This window comes from Takifugu flavidus, chromosome 13 (assembly GCF_003711565.1).
Source record: "Takifugu flavidus isolate HTHZ2018 chromosome 13, ASM371156v2, whole genome shotgun sequence".
Taxonomy (NCBI): Eukaryota; Metazoa; Chordata; class Actinopteri; order Tetraodontiformes; family Tetraodontidae; genus Takifugu; species Takifugu flavidus.
This window is the reverse complement of record NC_079532.1, coordinates 1,597,832-1,614,519: the sequence shown is the minus strand read 5'-3', so window position 1 is coordinate 1,614,519 and position 16,688 is coordinate 1,597,832. Positions and strand designations below refer to the sequence as shown.

General features: G+C 41.3%; 3 protein-coding genes across 4 annotated transcripts; 2 read left to right on the top strand and 1 right to left on the bottom strand.

Moving 5' to 3' along the window:
- Positions 1 to 87: 87 nt before the first annotated feature.
- tmem263 (transmembrane protein 263) lies at positions 88 to 3,554 on the top strand. The gene is made up of 3 exons (XM_057053299.1): positions 88 to 260; positions 1,231 to 1,299; positions 2,291 to 3,554. Exons 2-3 carry the CDS (start codon positions 1,233 to 1,235, stop codon positions 2,587 to 2,589), a joined length of 366 nt encoding a protein of 121 aa, XP_056909279.1. The 5' UTR covers positions 88 to 260; positions 1,231 to 1,232; the 3' UTR covers positions 2,590 to 3,554.
- A 2,139-nt stretch (positions 3,555 to 5,693) lies between these two features.
- On the bottom strand, positions 5,694 to 9,136 carry LOC130536947 (zona pellucida sperm-binding protein 4-like). Its single transcript, XM_057053286.1, has 8 exons — positions 7,958 to 9,136; positions 7,406 to 7,590; positions 7,225 to 7,325; positions 6,986 to 7,143; positions 6,716 to 6,908; positions 6,496 to 6,637; positions 6,342 to 6,423; positions 5,694 to 6,259 (listed from the first exon to the last, which is right to left on the bottom strand). The coding sequence occupies exons 1-8, from the start codon at positions 9,084 to 9,086 to the stop codon at positions 6,156 to 6,158; spliced, it is 2,094 nt and encodes a 697-aa protein (XP_056909266.1). The 5' UTR covers positions 9,087 to 9,136; the 3' UTR covers positions 5,694 to 6,155.
- Positions 9,137 to 10,102: 966 nt separating this feature from the next.
- Positions 10,103 to 16,684, top strand: LOC130536946 (uncharacterized). 2 transcript variants are annotated; one of them, XM_057053284.1, is made up of 20 exons: positions 10,103 to 10,256; positions 10,696 to 10,854; positions 10,928 to 11,034; positions 11,115 to 11,223; positions 11,515 to 11,631; positions 11,712 to 11,773; positions 11,996 to 12,145; positions 12,227 to 12,418; positions 12,499 to 12,598; positions 12,679 to 12,820; positions 12,914 to 13,097; positions 13,389 to 13,488; positions 14,315 to 14,442; positions 14,696 to 14,727; positions 15,064 to 15,176; positions 15,263 to 15,408; positions 15,496 to 15,590; positions 15,656 to 15,734; positions 15,812 to 15,920; positions 16,101 to 16,684. In XM_057053284.1, the coding sequence occupies exons 1-20, from the start codon at positions 10,190 to 10,192 to the stop codon at positions 16,172 to 16,174; spliced, it is 2,265 nt and encodes a 754-aa protein (XP_056909264.1). In that variant the 5' UTR covers positions 10,103 to 10,189; the 3' UTR covers positions 16,175 to 16,684. The 2 variants fall into 2 exon arrangements, with proteins under 2 accessions (XP_056909264.1, XP_056909265.1); XM_057053285.1 differs by having other exon boundaries at positions 15,064 to 15,182; positions 15,269 to 15,408.
- The last annotated feature ends 4 nt before the right edge of the window (positions 16,685 to 16,688 follow it).

Genomic DNA, 16,688 nt, shown 5'->3' with positions numbered 1-16,688 from the left:
TTGATGTCCACGTATGTCATCTTATTTAAACGTAAACAGTATATTCGAACAGCGTGTCCCTTTTGCGTGTGCGTGTGTTTTTAATGGGTGGAGACTTCGATCCTCCCCCAAAATATCGTCCAGCGCCACAACTGGTCTTCACTCCGCACCAGCAACATCGTTACGGGCCGCAGAACCTGATCAATTATTTGATTCGGTTCGTCTCGTTCCTCAGACAGGCTGCAGTACCTTGGTTCGGTTTGGTATCGTTACAAACCAAGGTAGGTGCTGCGTTGGTGCGCTGGGGAGGGTTCGGTTCGTCTAATGAGCGTCAGCCATGATAACTTCTGCAGCTCGAGTTGAGAATAAAACAAACAAGTCATATTTGTCTTAACCGCTTGTTTCATCGCAAATCGCTTTCGAGGTCAGCGTCGTGGTGTTAAAATGGTCCAAAAAACACTGGAAAATCGTCGACAAATTGGCCCAGAAGAGGATTAAAGTGATAGTTTGGTGTGTGACGTGTCAATGTCTCAACCAGAACAATCCGTAAATAAGCTAAGCTTAACTTGCGGCGTCCCGATGCAAAAACTCCGACCTGGGGATGAAATAAAAAGAAACTGCGCACTTATTTTTTTCTGCCCTTTTCATCTGCCTACCGGTACTCTGAAATAGGCACCTTTGAACTTCGTTCAAGCATCCTGGTTTATTGTACACGTATGTAGGGATGCTAAAGGTGAAGCTAACCGGATACAGAGACTGGTCGTGTTTGCTCATCATCGCAGCTGCTCACTGCCAGCTCATTCCACTGTTCTTTAAAAGCAACAGACAGAAGGCGATGTGATGAAAATGGTGTTGGAATGACATTTTGTGCTCGGCCGCTGGTTTTATCTGGTTTTTCAGCTCAGGAACAGACAGGTCTGCCTTGTTTGGAGGAGTTTATTCTCGTTTATTTTCTTCGTTCTCCAACTATTGACATTTAACGCCCTCTAAAGTTTTTGCACACACGTGTAGAACAAGGTGGCGGATTGTCCTCCATGGAAAAATTGCATATCTTGGGGGGGTTAAACCGCTTTAAATCGATAATTCTCCTTATGTTCTCTATTACTGTAGATAGGAGAAAGATATATGTGCTGTATCACCTGAAGCCACCAGGATGGCTCATTCACATAGTAGGATTCTTGTTTGTCTTTTGCCTGTCTCTCTCTCAAATTGTGTTTATTTAAATTGTTTTCTTTTGCTTCTCAAATGCAGACATGAGTCAGGCAGAACAGGTGCCTGAGGACATGCCTGCATACCTCAACCATGAGCCTGTAGGGACAGGTAAGCCTTTAGCCTCTGACACCCAATGTTTCTTTCTACAAAGTCATCATTTTCAGGACATGTCACCCACTTTGGTGCTGTGGAAATGGGGAATATGAAAAATGAGGATTCTGACATAGATTATCCGAGCGATACGCCAATAATTCAACAGCCAGGGTTGGTCATTGCAGTTCTAATGGTTCTCTTTTGCAGGGTTAAGGATTGACATGCTTGTTAAATTAAAATTCAAGGTTAATGTGGGGGTAGAACGAGTTCTGAGAAAAGTCCCAGCATGATGCTGTGTTTGTGGCCCTTTTTCTAACAACTTTCAACTGATTAAATAAAACAGTGATAGTCTGAATTAACAGCAGACAAGTAGTTTGGCAAGCACCCTTAACATATTCTAAATTATTTCTGTCTTTATCTACATAAATAAAAGTGCATGCTCAGATTATACAGGATCTCCTGTGGTGACTATAACACCTGCAGTGGCTCTGAAATCCATCTGATCCATGCTGGGATTTGATGCAACAGCATGACACTAAGGTTGTCATCCTTCTGCGCGTCAGACGTCTTTTCGGTTCCATGTGAATAGTCACAGAAGCTACGGCCCCGCTCCTTTTGACAGGGGTAGAGCGCTGATAGAAATGATCCTTTAGGCTATAATTGGGAGCATTTTACATTTTATGTTTAAAGTGGTTGTTAATGTACATTGCCTTCACAACAAATAAAGGTGGAGGGGAAAAAACCTGTTTGAGTGAAATTAGACTTTTAAAACTATGCAGATCAGGTTTGTCGTACCACTTTTTGAAAATGCAGTTTGAGCTCGATCACTAAAAGGATCCCTAAAGGAGTTGAAGGAAGCTTAACTGCACAGCGAACCTCCGGCTGCTGGGATCACAACGGCCCCGCTGTTGTCATGAGGTTTTGGTGGCAACTGGAGTGGACGTCTGTTTCTTTGGCTGGTCTTTACATGATAGTTTATTTTTTTCCCCTCTCCTTTTGAAATCAGACAACAGCAAGGACCACCCGCAGACGCAGCCCGGCATGTTGGGTCGATTCGCAGGGGGCTTGTATGGGGCCACCAAGGGAGCTATTGGAGCCACGTTCAATGGTGTGACTTGGATCGGAGGAAAGAGCCTGGACCTTACCAAGACCGCCGTCACCTCTGTCGCCGCAGTTCCAGGGATGGGCGTGGGGCTGGTGAAAGGAAGCGTGTGTGCCGTAGCTGGGGGAGTGACCGCTGTGGGGTCTGCTGTGGTCAACAAAGTTCCCATAGGAGGCGGCAAAAAAAAGGACAAGTCAGACTGATGTGAGCGAGCGGAGGCTTATGGATTTCACTGTGTTTACCTGTCGTAGTATTCATGAGTAGGAAAAGAGCAATAGAGGACTGAAATGGGTTTTTTTTGTGCACATTTTGGTGAGGGGCAGTTTTTTTTTTCCTCCCTTTGGTTTGTTCTTCATGATCCTTCAGAGAAACTGTTGTTCTCCCGGAGAACTTGCACAACTATTGTCTCAACTATGTGCCTGAAAATGTCTCAACAAAATGTTGGTTTCTCTTTTCTATTATAATCAAAAAACAAAACCATTCCACTCCAAGCTTACATCTGGCACAGTAGGAAAAGCTCCATTTTGCTTGCAGGACAATCTGCCGTGTAACAAATCTGCCACTGTAAACTGTAAAAAATGTGGACCACAATCATTTTTTCAGTAGTTCCTCACATTTAGCTCAGATTCCCCAAATAAACAGTCACGTCTGCTCAAAGATGTGTTTGGAGGGGGAAGAAAATGGTCACTTTTGCTGTGAATTTTAAAAAAAAATGTCTTTGTTTTTGTTTTGGGGTTTTTTGCCTTGCAGTCACATCGCCCTCTGGTGGATACCTTCAGACAGCAATGGAAGGCAACTCATGATACAAAATCAAATTAATAACAGTAAAGACACGACTTAAGTGATTTGATTTTATATGCCAGACTAAATCTATATTTTTATATATGCTATAACATGTTGCTGGTTGTTACTGTGAAGTTACCTGAGCATGTGCCAGAAGCTTTAAATCCTGTAATTGAAGTGACACTTAAGATCTCAAAGCAAAACACTCCATCCTAAGAAGGATTCTACCATCGCAGCAGTCTGATGGTTGGACCTGTTGGCTATACACTTGTGTTCAATGTTCGGAGCCTTCTGAAATGCAAAAGAAATGCTTCAGAATTTGAGAAAAACTTGTATACAAAACCTGTTTAAATAAAACAAGGTTGGGTTGTTTGTTACAGCTTTATTTTAGTGTTATCACCTTTTATTTCTGACACCTTGTAGCATCTTGAATTGCCAAATCAGTTCAGTTCACGCTGTAGACCTATAATTTTCATAGTACACAGGTTCTTCGTGTTGTCATGACAGAACTCTGAAGGTAATCTCCATAATCCCAAACTCAAGTACTGAAAGCTCAAGATGCTTCCTTTTTCTGTCACACTTGGAGGGATTTTGACTTTATTACTTTTGTTTAAGGCGGCTTGATTGCACTGACATGGTGGTCATGTAGGGGCAGCATTCTTGGAGTCAAAGGTCTTGGCACCTCGTGCCTTGCTGCATCTGACCGAGCATGAACAGTTACAGTTTTTGTTTAATTTGATTAAATTGCTTCCTGAGGACATGCCCCATGATCAACAGCAAAATTGATTTTAAGGTCCTACATCAGGGCTGTTGCTCACGTTACAATTATGTCTGAACATTGAGTTGGCCATTTTTCTTTTGTGCCCCGTGAATATTTAAGCCAGAATATTTCCCTCTGAGTTTAAGGTGTTTCTGGCTGCTGTAAAAAACACCTTAAACTTTTCCAAACCAATGCTCTAGGTTTTCCTCAGACATTCAAATCAAATCTATTTATATAGCTTTATTATGTAAATGCTCATAATCGCTTTATATAGAGTCTCTTACAATCTAAATTGTCTCTAGGTGCTTTACAGAAACCTGTGGCCCAACCCTCAATAAGCAACAGCAGAAAGGAAAAACTCTCCTTTAACAACTCTCCTGTATAAGGTTAAAAATAAAAACCCTTATATTGTAGAATATTTTTTATTATTTAATTAGTCAAGGTTAGGTCTCCAAAAGCCTTTAGGTAAAAAATAAATAAATCCCCTCTCTGAATCATGTCTATCAGTTTGTGGCGTCTCATCTGATGTGGACAGGAAGTGGCACCGCGGCACCTGTGAATCGAAGATGTTGGCTGCTCTGCTCCTTTTAAGGGTGTTTTTGATCTTCAGAATACTGAAGAAACTTTAATAGATGTAAATAAGAGGATGCAATCGTTGCCAAAGTTAAGGTTGGGGCGTTCTCAATTCCAAGATGTGTCTTTGTCTACCGTTTTTGTGAAGGGGACCATGACCCTGAGGTGGATGACAGTCTGACACCAAAAGTGTTTACTGACAAAGTGACAGAGTTAACAAATCCTGTGGTCAAACAGGCCTAAAAGGTCCTCCTGACTTCATGTCATCACAGCTTATCTAGAGCAGGTCATCTAATGCTTATCCAAGTTGTGGAGCTTTAGGGAACAAACTGATCTAAGTTTGCCAAAGAATCAATTTCTATAAACGTCATCAGGAACGCAAGTAAAAATTGTAGCTCTGTTAAAAGTGTGATAAATAAAACTCCAATTCATATCATAAACTGTAAACTAGTGTATGATAATGGTGACTGAGATTTACCCCGATTATGCTGAAAATATTGTTTGTATATTAATGTGTTTGCAGACTTGTGTTTATTGCTTAAAAGGTTTTACACATTTGTTCAGGGAAATGTGACATTTTAAATTTCCTTATGTTGAGTTTTTGACCACTCAGTTATAACCATTATTGATAAAATTCTGAAAAAGGAAGAGATTTGAAAGAATCCAAAAATATAGAAATTACACAGAAATGAAGAAATGATAACGGAACACCCCCCACAAACACACCAGTCCTTAATGTAATCAATGTTGCCATCCTCTTTTTATTTGACAGGATCACTAATGTTTCACGCCGATCTGGTTCTGAACACATGATCGAGTGGATGTTTGAGTATTCTTTGCGTGGTCTATCACCTGGTGATGAAATACAGCCTGACATGTTCCTACAGGGACAGACGTGTCCCCATATTAATAGGAATGATCACATTTTTTGGAGGTGTTTTATTGAACCTGAAATATTACATTTCAGCCCATTTTGATCAGTATTTAGTTTGAATAGTTTGAAACGAGTTTACAACCAACTCTTGTGTTTTCTTCTATGTATTTTCTTCATTATCATGCAATTTTTATTATTTTAATCTAAAAGGCAAAGCATTTCTGTTTTAAAACTCTCTTAAGAGTTTACTCTTTTTTGTTTCTAATCATTTCCATATCTATTAGGACACAGCTGAAAAAAAATCCAGAACAAAGTGATAGCCTTGAAACATTTATTTATTATATTTTTTATGTTGAAAACATTGAATGAAATTCAATATTCAACCAACAGTCTGTGTTACTACAACATCTCTGACTGCAGTTGCTGTTGTGTCGGTCTGTAGTTCCAGCAGGATTCCTTGTAGTTGTATCTGTTCTTTTTGAGCAGTATTTTCAAACACATTTCCGTGAATTCCAACAATTTTTCAATGACACCCTGCACAGCTGCAAAATAGAATTAATGACAGAGAGATACAGGAAAATCGGCTTTTGCTTGAATTTTGTCTGACATAACTTTGCCCTAAATTGCAGTAAAAATTAACAGAAAGATCAAAAAACTCCCTCACATAGTGTCTCAACAAAATTGCTTCAGGAAACAAATGTGATAAGACTCTTTTAGCTCATTAGATACTCACATTTTAAACATTTTCATTTATATGCTAATAACTATTGGATACTTTCTTATTCTTTTGTACTGCTTGGGGCGGACATGGTCACAGGTCCAGCAGTAACCACAACATTGCGTTCAACTGTCTTCTCTGTGGCCGTTGCTGCTGCCTCTCTCTCTGCAGAGAAACACACAAATGTGGTAAGATTGTATACATTTGTTACATTATTATAACCGTATCAGAGAAGGTGAGCTCTCACTTTTGAGCTTTCTGAAACAGTTTGGTTCACAGTAGCTGCCTGGCATAGCGAGACACAGTGAGGTACTGCAATGAAGGTACAGCTGTAAGAGAGAAAAGCACGTAAGTACTGCTATGCAAAACATTTTGGGGGACAATTATGGGTCATCAATAACCTGTTGGTTCGTAGGTTCCACTGAAACGTCGTCCAAGAAGGCAAACATGTAGAAGAGGAAGCGCCTGTAGTGACCTGGGAATGGCACATCTGAGCCGACAGGAACCAGTTCTGCCGTGTAAGGGTCATCGGGATTTGGACACCTGGATAGAGGACAAATTAGTTTAGGAACTTTGGGTAAAAAGTCTTTCAAACAGTGCAATAACAATCACATTAGTTACCCATTGATCAAAATGTCCCACTGGGGATAAGTGTGAGGGTGGGGGCTTGTTGTTGTCCAACAGTGATCAAGTGTCAGGACTACAAGTGGGTCAGTCCTTTCCATGAGTTCAACTTGAACGTATACAGGTTCCCTCAGAACTTTGTGCACTGGGTAGTCGTGCGGTTCATAGAAAGAAGTGTAGGCTGCATCCACTGTGAAAGCCAAGATCATAAAGTGCATAAAAATTATTTGCAAATGCAGGAACCTTGAAAGGCTAAAAGAGACATACCTGGATTGCAACCTTTTGTGGTACATATCCCATTAGCTAACTGCATATGTACCCGGAGGGGTCCAGTGGAAGCGATTGGTAGGGGTAAAGTTCCCGGAATTAATTCTACAACCAGAGAGTGAATCGCAGTGGCTGTGTACCGACACTGGAACAATAAACTAAAAGAGAGAACTCGAGTTTGTTTTCACAGTCACAATTTTGAACAACACAGGCTCATTTGAAAGAAAAAAATGCCTTACTCGTAAGTGGTATCCCTGGTAATTTCTCCGTATTTCCCACGTTGAGTTTCAAAATATGAAAACAGAAAGTTTTCATAGACTATAACACCGGGATCTTCCTCCTGCAACAATTTTTTTTAAAATCCAGTTGCAAGATCAGAGAATATTGGTCCTCAATTTTAAAAGCAATTCCAACACTTACCCTGACTATAGTGCCACACTGACTAACAGCAAAGTAGTAGATAACAAACTCTGAGTTAGAGTCAATGGGTCCACAGTTTTCTCCATCTCCCAACAATGAGAGTGAATTAAGGTCAAGGTTGGGCTGGGTGGAATATTTGGATACAACCAAAATGAAGTGGCCATCTTTAGTGCACTGCAAAGTAACTGTGGAGAAAAGATGAAATATTAAAGTTTTGTTCATGAGAATCCACACTCAACAAGAGAATCCACACTTCTAAACTAATATTTTCACTGTGAAATAAATTATCTGTTGATATTGATAATGTAAGTTTGATGATGTTTGTCATGTCTTATACATACCATGGATATGAACACTATATATGTATGTACAAAATGCCAAGAAGGGCTTTGATTGTTTTTTTGATATTTCAAATGTGAAATAAAATGTGAAATGAATGAACCACACTTTTGATCAAAGAAACCTCACCAAATATCTGTCCAATATGCTCATACCGTATATAAACTACAGAATTACTATTTTGCTTTTTTACTGAGTAATTTATAAACTCACCTGCGTTTCCAAAATAGCAACCGTAACCACCATAGCAACAGCCGATTTCTAGGCACTCAGAAGAAGAAATTTCAACTCTTCCGCACGGGACTTTACGGCTGTCTTCCACTTCGCATATGTCGTACTTAGGATTCTTTGTCACAACAGTCTGGTGATCACCCCCCGGAGATGGATCATATATAGTCTGAGGGACCTTTTGACCTACTGGAGATGTTCGAGGCTGACCCTGTTGATATGAAGGTTTCTTGGTTCCAAATGACCACGATGGATTTGAGGTTATAGGATATGAAGGCTTCTTGGGCCTGGGATCTGAAGGCTTCTGGGGCCTGGGATCTGAAGGCTTCTGGGGTCTGGGATCTGAAGGCTTCGGGGGTCTGGGATCTGAAGGCCTCTGGGGTCTGGGATCTGAAGGCTTCTGGGGTCTGGGATCTGAAGGCTTCGGGGGTCTGGGATCTGAAGGCCTCTGGGGTCTGGGATCTGAAGGCTTCTGGGGTTTGGGATCTGAAGGCTTCTGGGGTCTGGGATCTGAAGGCTGCTGGGGTCTGTTTGGGTTCCACGGAAGAAGAATAGTGGGTTTTTGGTTTGAAGGCAGCTGTGGTCTGGGATATGCAGGATTCTGGGGTCTGGGATCTGAAGGCGTCTGGGTTTTGGGATCTGAAGGCTTCTGGGGTCTGGGATCTGAAGGCGTCTGGGTTTTGGGATCTGAAGGCTTCTGGGGTCTGTTTGGGTTCCACGGAAGAAGAATAGTGGGTTTTTGGTTTGAAGGCAGCTGTGGTCTGGGATATGCAGGATTCTGGGGTCTGGGATCTGAAGGCGTCTGGGTTTTGGGATCTGAAGGCTTCTGGGGTCTGGGATCTGAAGGCGTCTGGGGTCTAGGATCTGAAGGCGTCTGGGGTCTGGGATCTGAAGGCTTCTGGGGTCTGGGATCTGAAGGCTTATGGATTCCAGAGGTCCCTGGATGGTGTCCAGTGTGGGTCCCTGGATATGATTGCGTCTGTGGCTTTGTTAGAACAAAAGATGCTCGTGGCATAAGATTGTTACTGGATAGCTGAGCTTCTACCCCTTGGCCAACAAAGCACCCTAGCAGTGCTAGTGCCACTAAAGAAGTAGCAGTCGAGTACTTCAGCATGGTTCAAAAGCAGTTTGTCCTGATCCCCAAGTAACATTTGTGTGCAGCCACATTTATATGTGACTGCACTTTTTTTTAAAAAAAAGTAAACCCCACCCTCTGGTCAACATCATCACCAATCACAGCCTGCAGTTTTAATAGCCATGCTTAGAATGGGTGTATTGTGCAGTTTTGTTTTGTTTTTTTATACATATATTCAATATGATTTGATAAGCTGAGATCTGGATGAATGTTGAAACAGTGTCAGACAAGGTTACTGGGGTGGAGGGAAGTTTGGTCATTGAAGTCACTTTTAAAGGTCTTTGTGGTCTCGTCTGGTTGTCCTTAAATATTTACTCACACAAGAAAGAGGACATTCACCTTTGTGAACTTTTTCCATTCCACTATATAGCAAACTAAATCTGTGTGTGCCTGGTAACTGCACCACAGAAGAGAGGGATGGAAATGCAGTGGCCACAGAATAAACAGACAGCTCTTGGGGCTTTTCATGAGGCTTCATGTTAGCCTTTGCATCTTTAATAATCTGACTTTACACTTACATTTTAGCACCAAAGGGTTCATCTTAAATCCATAGTAAAATATCTGAGTTGACTGGACTTGTTAGGGCTTTTTTGAAGATGTTTTACCTTCTCTCCAGAAGGTTTCTTCAGTGAGAATCTACACAGACATTATTTCACCTTAAAGTTCAATGATAAAGAAATTGTGCAACCACCTTTTGGCCCCACACAGATTGTTGGATTTCAGCTTGCTAGTGAAATCCTATATTTGGACCAACATTGAAATAGACACAAATCTCAGGGATAAAGTCCAGGATCTGTGGCTACTAATCATCCAATGACTAAATAATCAGTTTTGCCGTTATACTTCCTGGTACTATCATACCCCTAAAAATGAGAGTGATTAATAAATAAGCCTCACTTGATTGTATTTTCCCAGTGGCTTAAACCAATTTTATTTAACTCACAACACACTGGCGCATACTTTTGCTATTTGAAGGGGATTTTGTGTAAGGAGCTTGTAGCCTACAATTCCCACAATTCTTCGCGACACAATCCCTCTTTAGCCAGTGCGTATGTACGCGGCTTGAAAGCCCAGTCGTTGCGATGTCTGCGGAGGTTTGTGTGCCGTGTTCTGAGACCACCAGGCGAAAGAGAAGGCCGAACACCCACGGTGAGCACAGGCCATGCAAACTACTCCACAGTAATTCCGTACAAAATGTCCATAAAAGGACTGTCGGTGTCGTCATGTCAGGTCTGTTAACTGGCTGTGTAGGTTTCATTTAGCAGCAGCCTAATATCAATCAAGAAAAACAAGTTTTGCCTGGAAGTTTGGACTTTTGATAAACGGTTAAAAATGTCATTAAATGAGCTTAGTATTTATTGCAGGAAGAGGAATTATCTAAGGAAGACTACCAAGTGTGTACTGGACTATTTATAACAAGAGGAAGTCGTCACCTCGACCTCTTTGGTGTCTGTAATACTGTATTTATTCATCTGTATTAAACAAAATATATCCGTCAGTTAAATTAAGGGCATTTTTTACATATTTACTCATACTGTAAGAAAAATATATACATTTTCTGTGTTGCTTATTGTGCCTTCTGTTCCAGATTATTTGTGTGAGCCTTCCCAACATGCAGCTCCCAGTCATGAACAGCTCAGCGAACAGTTGTGTGGTGATCTGCACCTTCATTCACCGGGCACTCCATCATCACCTCACACCTTAATTCCTGCCCTGGGAGCAACAAAATGCCAGGCTATCCACAGATGTCAGTGGCCAGCAACAGAAATGCTCACGTTCAGCGTGTTTAGCGCTTCAATTTGGTGCTTTTGTCCTTGAAGGTTCAAGTCATTGTGTTGGTGATGACGGCAGTTTGGAGACTTACAGCAAGCCGTCTATCCAAGCAGAGAACAAAGTGGAGGCCAACAAGCTGGCCAACAACTACAGAGTAAGACATTAAAAGATGCTTCTGCTAAAATTTGTAATGGTGTGAGTGCAGCACAGTTGTCAGGCATGTCTGTGTGGCAGTTTGGTTTCAGAAAATGGAAGAGCCATGTGACAGAGCGTCCATTTGAAGACAGATCGGAGGTTGTAAAGGAGCTCTACTCTGAACTGACTTCGATTAAGCCACACACAGGTATTAATGTTTGTGATGAAGGATCATTCGCATTGAGCAAGTGGGGCCTTGTTTTGCTCAGTGCTGTGATGGCTTCTTCACAGTCACACAATAGAATGGAACCGAAAAGCAACATACATATGTTGACTGTACAATAAGTGAGACAACTGTATTACACAGTTGGCTTCCGGCCACAGCAATAGGAGACATGTAGCTAAAGCTACAAAAATAATTAATTCCATCTAAATCACATGGAGGCAGCTTGTTATTGTGAAGGTCATTAAAGCCCTCACCTGTCTTCTTGCCATTCAGGTTCTCTCGTCACATGTGGAAATGTGGTCTATGTGTTTCTCTTTGGTTGGTGGGTCTCACTAGCATATTTCCTGGTTGGCATTCTTCTGTTCCTCACCGTCACAGGAGCGTCATATGGTAGGTCTGTAATAATGCACTCATTCTACTTAATGCCAGTCAGATGTAACCAACAATTCTCCCTCTCTTTGACTTTTCAGGCAAACTTTGCCTGAAGTTGTCGCGCTATTTCCTGTGGCCTTTTGGCAAAGCAATCCATCAGGTGCATTTTGGGTTTGCTTGTTGCTTTGATAAGCAGATCCTCATTCATCATTTAAGTTTTTAGTTTTTTGGAAATTTAAAAGAATTGATAGAACAATATCTTCCTGAATTTTATTATTTGTACAGTATCATTTGCACACTGTAGTTTTTATGGCAGGTGGGTTTGGTTAGGTCTGTCCTCTTATAGACAAGCAAAGTCAATAATCTGGCTTCATTTCACTAGATTGGAAACACATTAAGAAGATGCTGTGAACAAGTCCCTGAGTGTGAGTGTCTCCCAGAAGATGACAACTCACCCATTCTGCTGCCTTCACCCACAGAGGAGCAGCTCCTAGAGCAACCGCAACAACTTCTGTACCGCGCGAGATTCTGGGTATCTATCACTCTGTCTGCCTCTCTTTCCTTCCCGCCGGCCATCAATCTATCTACAGTATCTTTCCATCGTATTTTGTAGTATCGCCTCCCCACATATGTGTGGCTGTTGCTGGGTTATCCTCCTCTGGTGGTCATCCACTCCTTGGCATGCTTCTTCTCCTGGATTCTGGTCTTCACCATTCCTGTTGCCAAGATGCACGTCCGGACCATGAGCGTCATTCTTCTCTTGATCCCTGAGGATGTCTCAGTTTCCCATCTCTCAGAGAGGAAGGTAAAGAATATTTATTGTTCTCTTAAAACATGTTTTTCAGTTTTTCTTTCACTGGCATTGTTTCTTTGATTCGCCCTTAGCAACAAGGCCAGGAGGCCAAATCTCTACTGTGCTGCTACCAAGCTGTAAACTGGTACTATTACAAGTACACTGTAGATGGGATCAATGTGTTTGCTGTCAGTATCCTTTACTGCACTCTGTGTGTGCGTGCATGCGTGTGAGTGCGCAGACTTGTTTTCATCTTTGACTCTTAAGTTAAGATCTTCTGCCTCTAGTTATAATCGCCATGATTATTGGATACATTGACAAAGAAAACAAGTACACCAGCTCTGATGTCAAGTTTGGTGTAGCAGTGAGCTCCATCATCCCCCTGTCATATTACATCGGTATGGGAATTGCCAGGTGAGTTGTTTTCTAGAGATTTAGAATGTGGCTGTAAGAACATTGAAAGAAACTGAATGTGATCTCAACTGTCAATCATCTTTGCCCTTGCAGTATCTCAGCCCAGAGTAACTTTGCTGTGGGTGCAGTGGTGAATGCCAGCTTTGGTTCCATCACAGAGTTGACATTTTACATCACTGCCTTGCTCAGAGGGCACCAGGCAGCCAACCCGTGTCTACAGGAGGTCGTCAAATCAACACTGACCGGCACCCTGCTTGGATGTACCCTCTTCATCCCCGTGAGTCCATCTTCTTGTTATGACTTACAGCATTTAATGCATATTTTCAAGGATTGTTTGTGTGGATCTTCGGTGATTTGGTTCACCCGGCTGAGACCTGGAAGAACTTCAGAAAATCAGAAAACTGCGAGTTTCTTTTGACCCACATTCAGATCAATATGACAGGCTGTTTTCATCTGCCTGAATTCAGTTTAAAAAAAATTTGGTTGAATATTGCAATCATAACATGGACATTTTATGGTTACCAAGCAACGCTAGTAAATAAGCCATTATGCTTTGTCCCGCTCTCAGGGCGTCTGCATGATAATCGGAGGACTGAAACACAGCGAGCAAACCTTCAACAGTCGCTCTACAGGAGTGAGCTCTGCCCTGCTCTTCATCTCTGTTGGAGGCACGTAGATCAGAAATTTTAAGCGACTTCTATATAGTAATCCATCAACAGTAGTGATGAGGACAATTTTAAGTTTATTGGCATGTCAACGGGGTGTTTTTGCTCCTGTGTGTTTTGTGATGACATGTCAAATATTGACTCTTGTAGGTCAGACAGGCTTTAAGGCTTGTATGCTAAAGTCCTATTAGAATTTATTATGGCAACTTGTAGGAAGAACGAGAAATCACATTTGAATTCGGCCTTTAAAGGATTTTTGGAAATGCTGTGAACTGTCACCTTAAAAACGTTTGATTTGTTTAAACATTTTTTTTAAAAAAAATGTCTGACATAAACGGGGGTTATTGTCAAAAAGGATGCATTCAAACTATAGGTGGCAAAGCCAGAGTTATAGCAAAGCAATTGCAAGATCAAATAAGATTCAAATGAGTAATGTCACAAAGAAAAATACATCTAACAGTCACTGAAGAGGAAAAGTTCCTTCTTCCTTCCTACATGAGACTAAAAATGAATATTATGATATTGATACTGAGACTCTAAGTGCATTTTAACACTTTAGCACAATCATTTAAATCAATTATAAAGAGCATAGGTATAAAATAATGGAAAGTCAAGAATTAAAGTTGGAGCCACAGACAGACAGTCAGCTGGTCAAATTGCTAAAGATTGCACCACCTAGTGGCAAAATCAAAACATGCGTCTTGAGACTCGTGCTACAGTTTCTGCTGTCCAAGTCTCCAGTTACTCTATTCTAGGCTGCTAAAGCAAGAATAATGTGCAATTACCAAAATGTTTTACACATACTCATCTCCCCAACCATGACTGACAGGTGTCTTTGCCCCTACGCTGTTCTCCAAGGCTTATGGGAGTCTGGTGTGTGAGGCTTGCACTAATTCCACTGGAGGCAACAGCACTGGCAGTGGGCCATTCGTCTGTCACAACTGTCACTATGATGTGGTTAGTGAGCCACAGACAAATGTCAAATTCTACACCTAACAGTCACATTAAACACCTGGACGTTCTGTTGGATTCCTGAGGAGGATGTTATTCCGGATGGGGTAGATTCCTTGTGGCTCTTGGTTGGACATCCCTTTTTATTCTGTTAATAATGTGTGTGTGGGTGTGGGTGTGGGTGTGTGTGTGTGTGTGTGTGTTAAATGTGTTCTTAACTCAACTCTGTGTAACATTATCCATATGTTTTATCCAACAGCTCAATGGTACTTTGTTCCACAACCATGTTGAGTAAGTCTATACATTATATAGAGCAGTTTGAATAACTGTAATGATTGGGGTGATTTTACAGCTGTTATTTAATGGTCGGGCAGTAGCCGTGGAAACAAGCTGACTTGTATTCACTGCATCGTACCTGTACAACATAAAACAGGCTTCAAACACTTGGTAATGTATTAAAGCATTTGATTGATGGGATGAGTTTGTTTTGTATTTTGACATCTTCGCTCCAATCTTTTACATAAGTATAAAAAAGTTAAATGAAACAAATTAAAAGTATTTGACGATGAAAGCGTACATTCCTTAAATTGTGTTGGTCAAGTTTCTCATCTTGGTTTTTGTCCTCAGGCCTTTGGTGTACACAGTGTCCGCTCTCTTGCCAGCTGCTTACATCATTGGTCTGACCTTCACACTGAAGACTCACTCCCACATCTATGACATCCATGTAGGAGAAGGACGAGGCATGTGTCTCCTGCTCCGAAACCAAAGTCAACACCCGCTAAGAGTCGCGTTATTACAGTTGGTCAACGCATTGCTCTTTGTGCAGTCACAGGGAACCATGGAGCAGTGGTCCACTGGTCAAGGTGGAGGTCCTTACTCATCCTGGTTGTGGCCACGGTGCTCACCTCTGCTTGTGCTGATCTGGTCACAGAGAACATTCAGCCTATTCTTAACCAGCCTAAAGTCTCACAGGTCAGCACACGATTCTGAGCATGCTCAAATAGCTTTGAGTTTGTTGTTTCCTGGGAAAACACCAACATTTGTATTTGGCTCCTCCAGTATTTCATTGGGGTAACAGTTTTGGCCATGGTGCCCGAGATCCCAGAAATTGTCAATGGAATCCAGTTTGCTCTCTATAACAACATCAGTCTGAGGTAATTCCCTCAAAATATAGATATTTGTAGTGCGTATTTGCCGAATAATTTGCCTTTTTTTGCAGCTTGGAGGTGGGGATCTGCATTGCTGTTCAGGTCTGCATGATACAGATTCCACTTCTGGTCCTATTTAACACCTTCTATGTAAGACTTTTAAGACATTTCTACACATATGTAGTGGTTCTATCATTTTGTATTTAAAGACGGTCTGTTTTGGATAGGATGTGGGGTTCGTGCTGTTATTCAGCGACCTGCACCTGTGGGCCAGCATCTTCAGTGTTATTCTGACCAACTACATCTTCATGGATGGCAAGTCGGATTACTTTCAGGGTACGTTCGCAAATATTCTAGGTACAAGGTGCTGTACATTTAGATACACACAATAATGGAAGATATAAAATTTGCATTACATTGTAATTACATCACTATTTTGAACATAGCTGTGGTACACTGGAGTACAATAATCCCTGCTACTACACACTGATTCACTTACGGATGTTTTCCCTACAGGCACAGCTCTGGTGGTTGTCTACTTTGTTTTACTGGCTCTCTATTACTTTGCTCCATCTCCAGCAGGCTGCTGATCATCTTTCAACAGATGTTTTGAGTATGTAATGCCACTCCACAAACTGCATCATAAACTAAGGCTACTGTGGGAAGATGGGGTGTTTTCAGTAGTGAAAATCACTGGAGTTGTCTGTTACAAATGTGGAATTACCTACCTCTGTTAGTCAGAAACTTTTAATAGGATTTCATAGAACAGCTAATGATTAGTTAATGTGTCAAAAGCAGTAAACAACTAAGCCTATAAATGATTAACCCATATTAATTGTGATGCAATATCCCACTGCTTGAGCTACTACAGGGTCACCTTCTAATTCAAGTGCAGGTCCTTCCTCCTCACTGGTTTCCTCTAACCATTCTGATTTCTGTATTAAATATTTGATTTCATGGATTAACGGTACAATGGGAAGTTAGTTGCACTGGAACTATTTTGATAAAAGTTAGTGCTGCATTTTATTTTGTGTAAAAGTGGAACATACCTGTCAGGCAATGAAGATCAATTATAATAAATGTTTTTTTTAAAAACCTGAGGAT

What these genes read in the sequence shown, in the direction of transcription:
- tmem263 (XM_057053299.1), top strand. Translation starts at nt 1,233, where the DNA reads ATGAGTCAGGCAGAACAGGTGCCTGAGGACATGCCTGCATACCTCAAC. An exon ending in CCATGAGCCTGTAGGGACAG is followed by an intron (nt 1,300 to 2,290) that starts GTAAGCCTTTAG and finishes TTTTGAAATCAG; the next exon opens with ACAACAGCAAGGACCACCCG.
- LOC130536947 (XM_057053286.1), bottom strand. Translation starts at nt 9,086, where the DNA reads ATGCTGAAGTACTCGACTGCTACTTCTTTAGTGGCACTAGCACTGCTA. An exon ending in TGGGACATTTTGATCAATGG is followed by an intron (nt 6,638 to 6,715) that starts GTAACTAATGTG and finishes TCCTCTATCCAG; the next exon opens with GTGTCCAAATCCCGATGACC. An exon ending in CTGTTTCAGAAAGCTCAAAA is followed by an intron (nt 6,260 to 6,341) that starts GTGAGAGCTCAC and finishes GTTTCTCTGCAG; the next exon opens with AGAGAGAGGCAGCAGCAACG.
- LOC130536946 (XM_057053284.1), top strand. Translation starts at nt 10,190, where the DNA reads ATGTCTGCGGAGGTTTGTGTGCCGTGTTCTGAGACCACCAGGCGAAAG. An exon ending in TTGGCAAAGCAATCCATCAG is followed by an intron (nt 11,774 to 11,995) that starts GTGCATTTTGGG and finishes TCATTTCACTAG; the next exon opens with ATTGGAAACACATTAAGAAG. An exon ending in TGTACCGCGCGAGATTCTGG is followed by an intron (nt 12,146 to 12,226) that starts GTATCTATCACT and finishes CGTATTTTGTAG; the next exon opens with TATCGCCTCCCCACATATGT.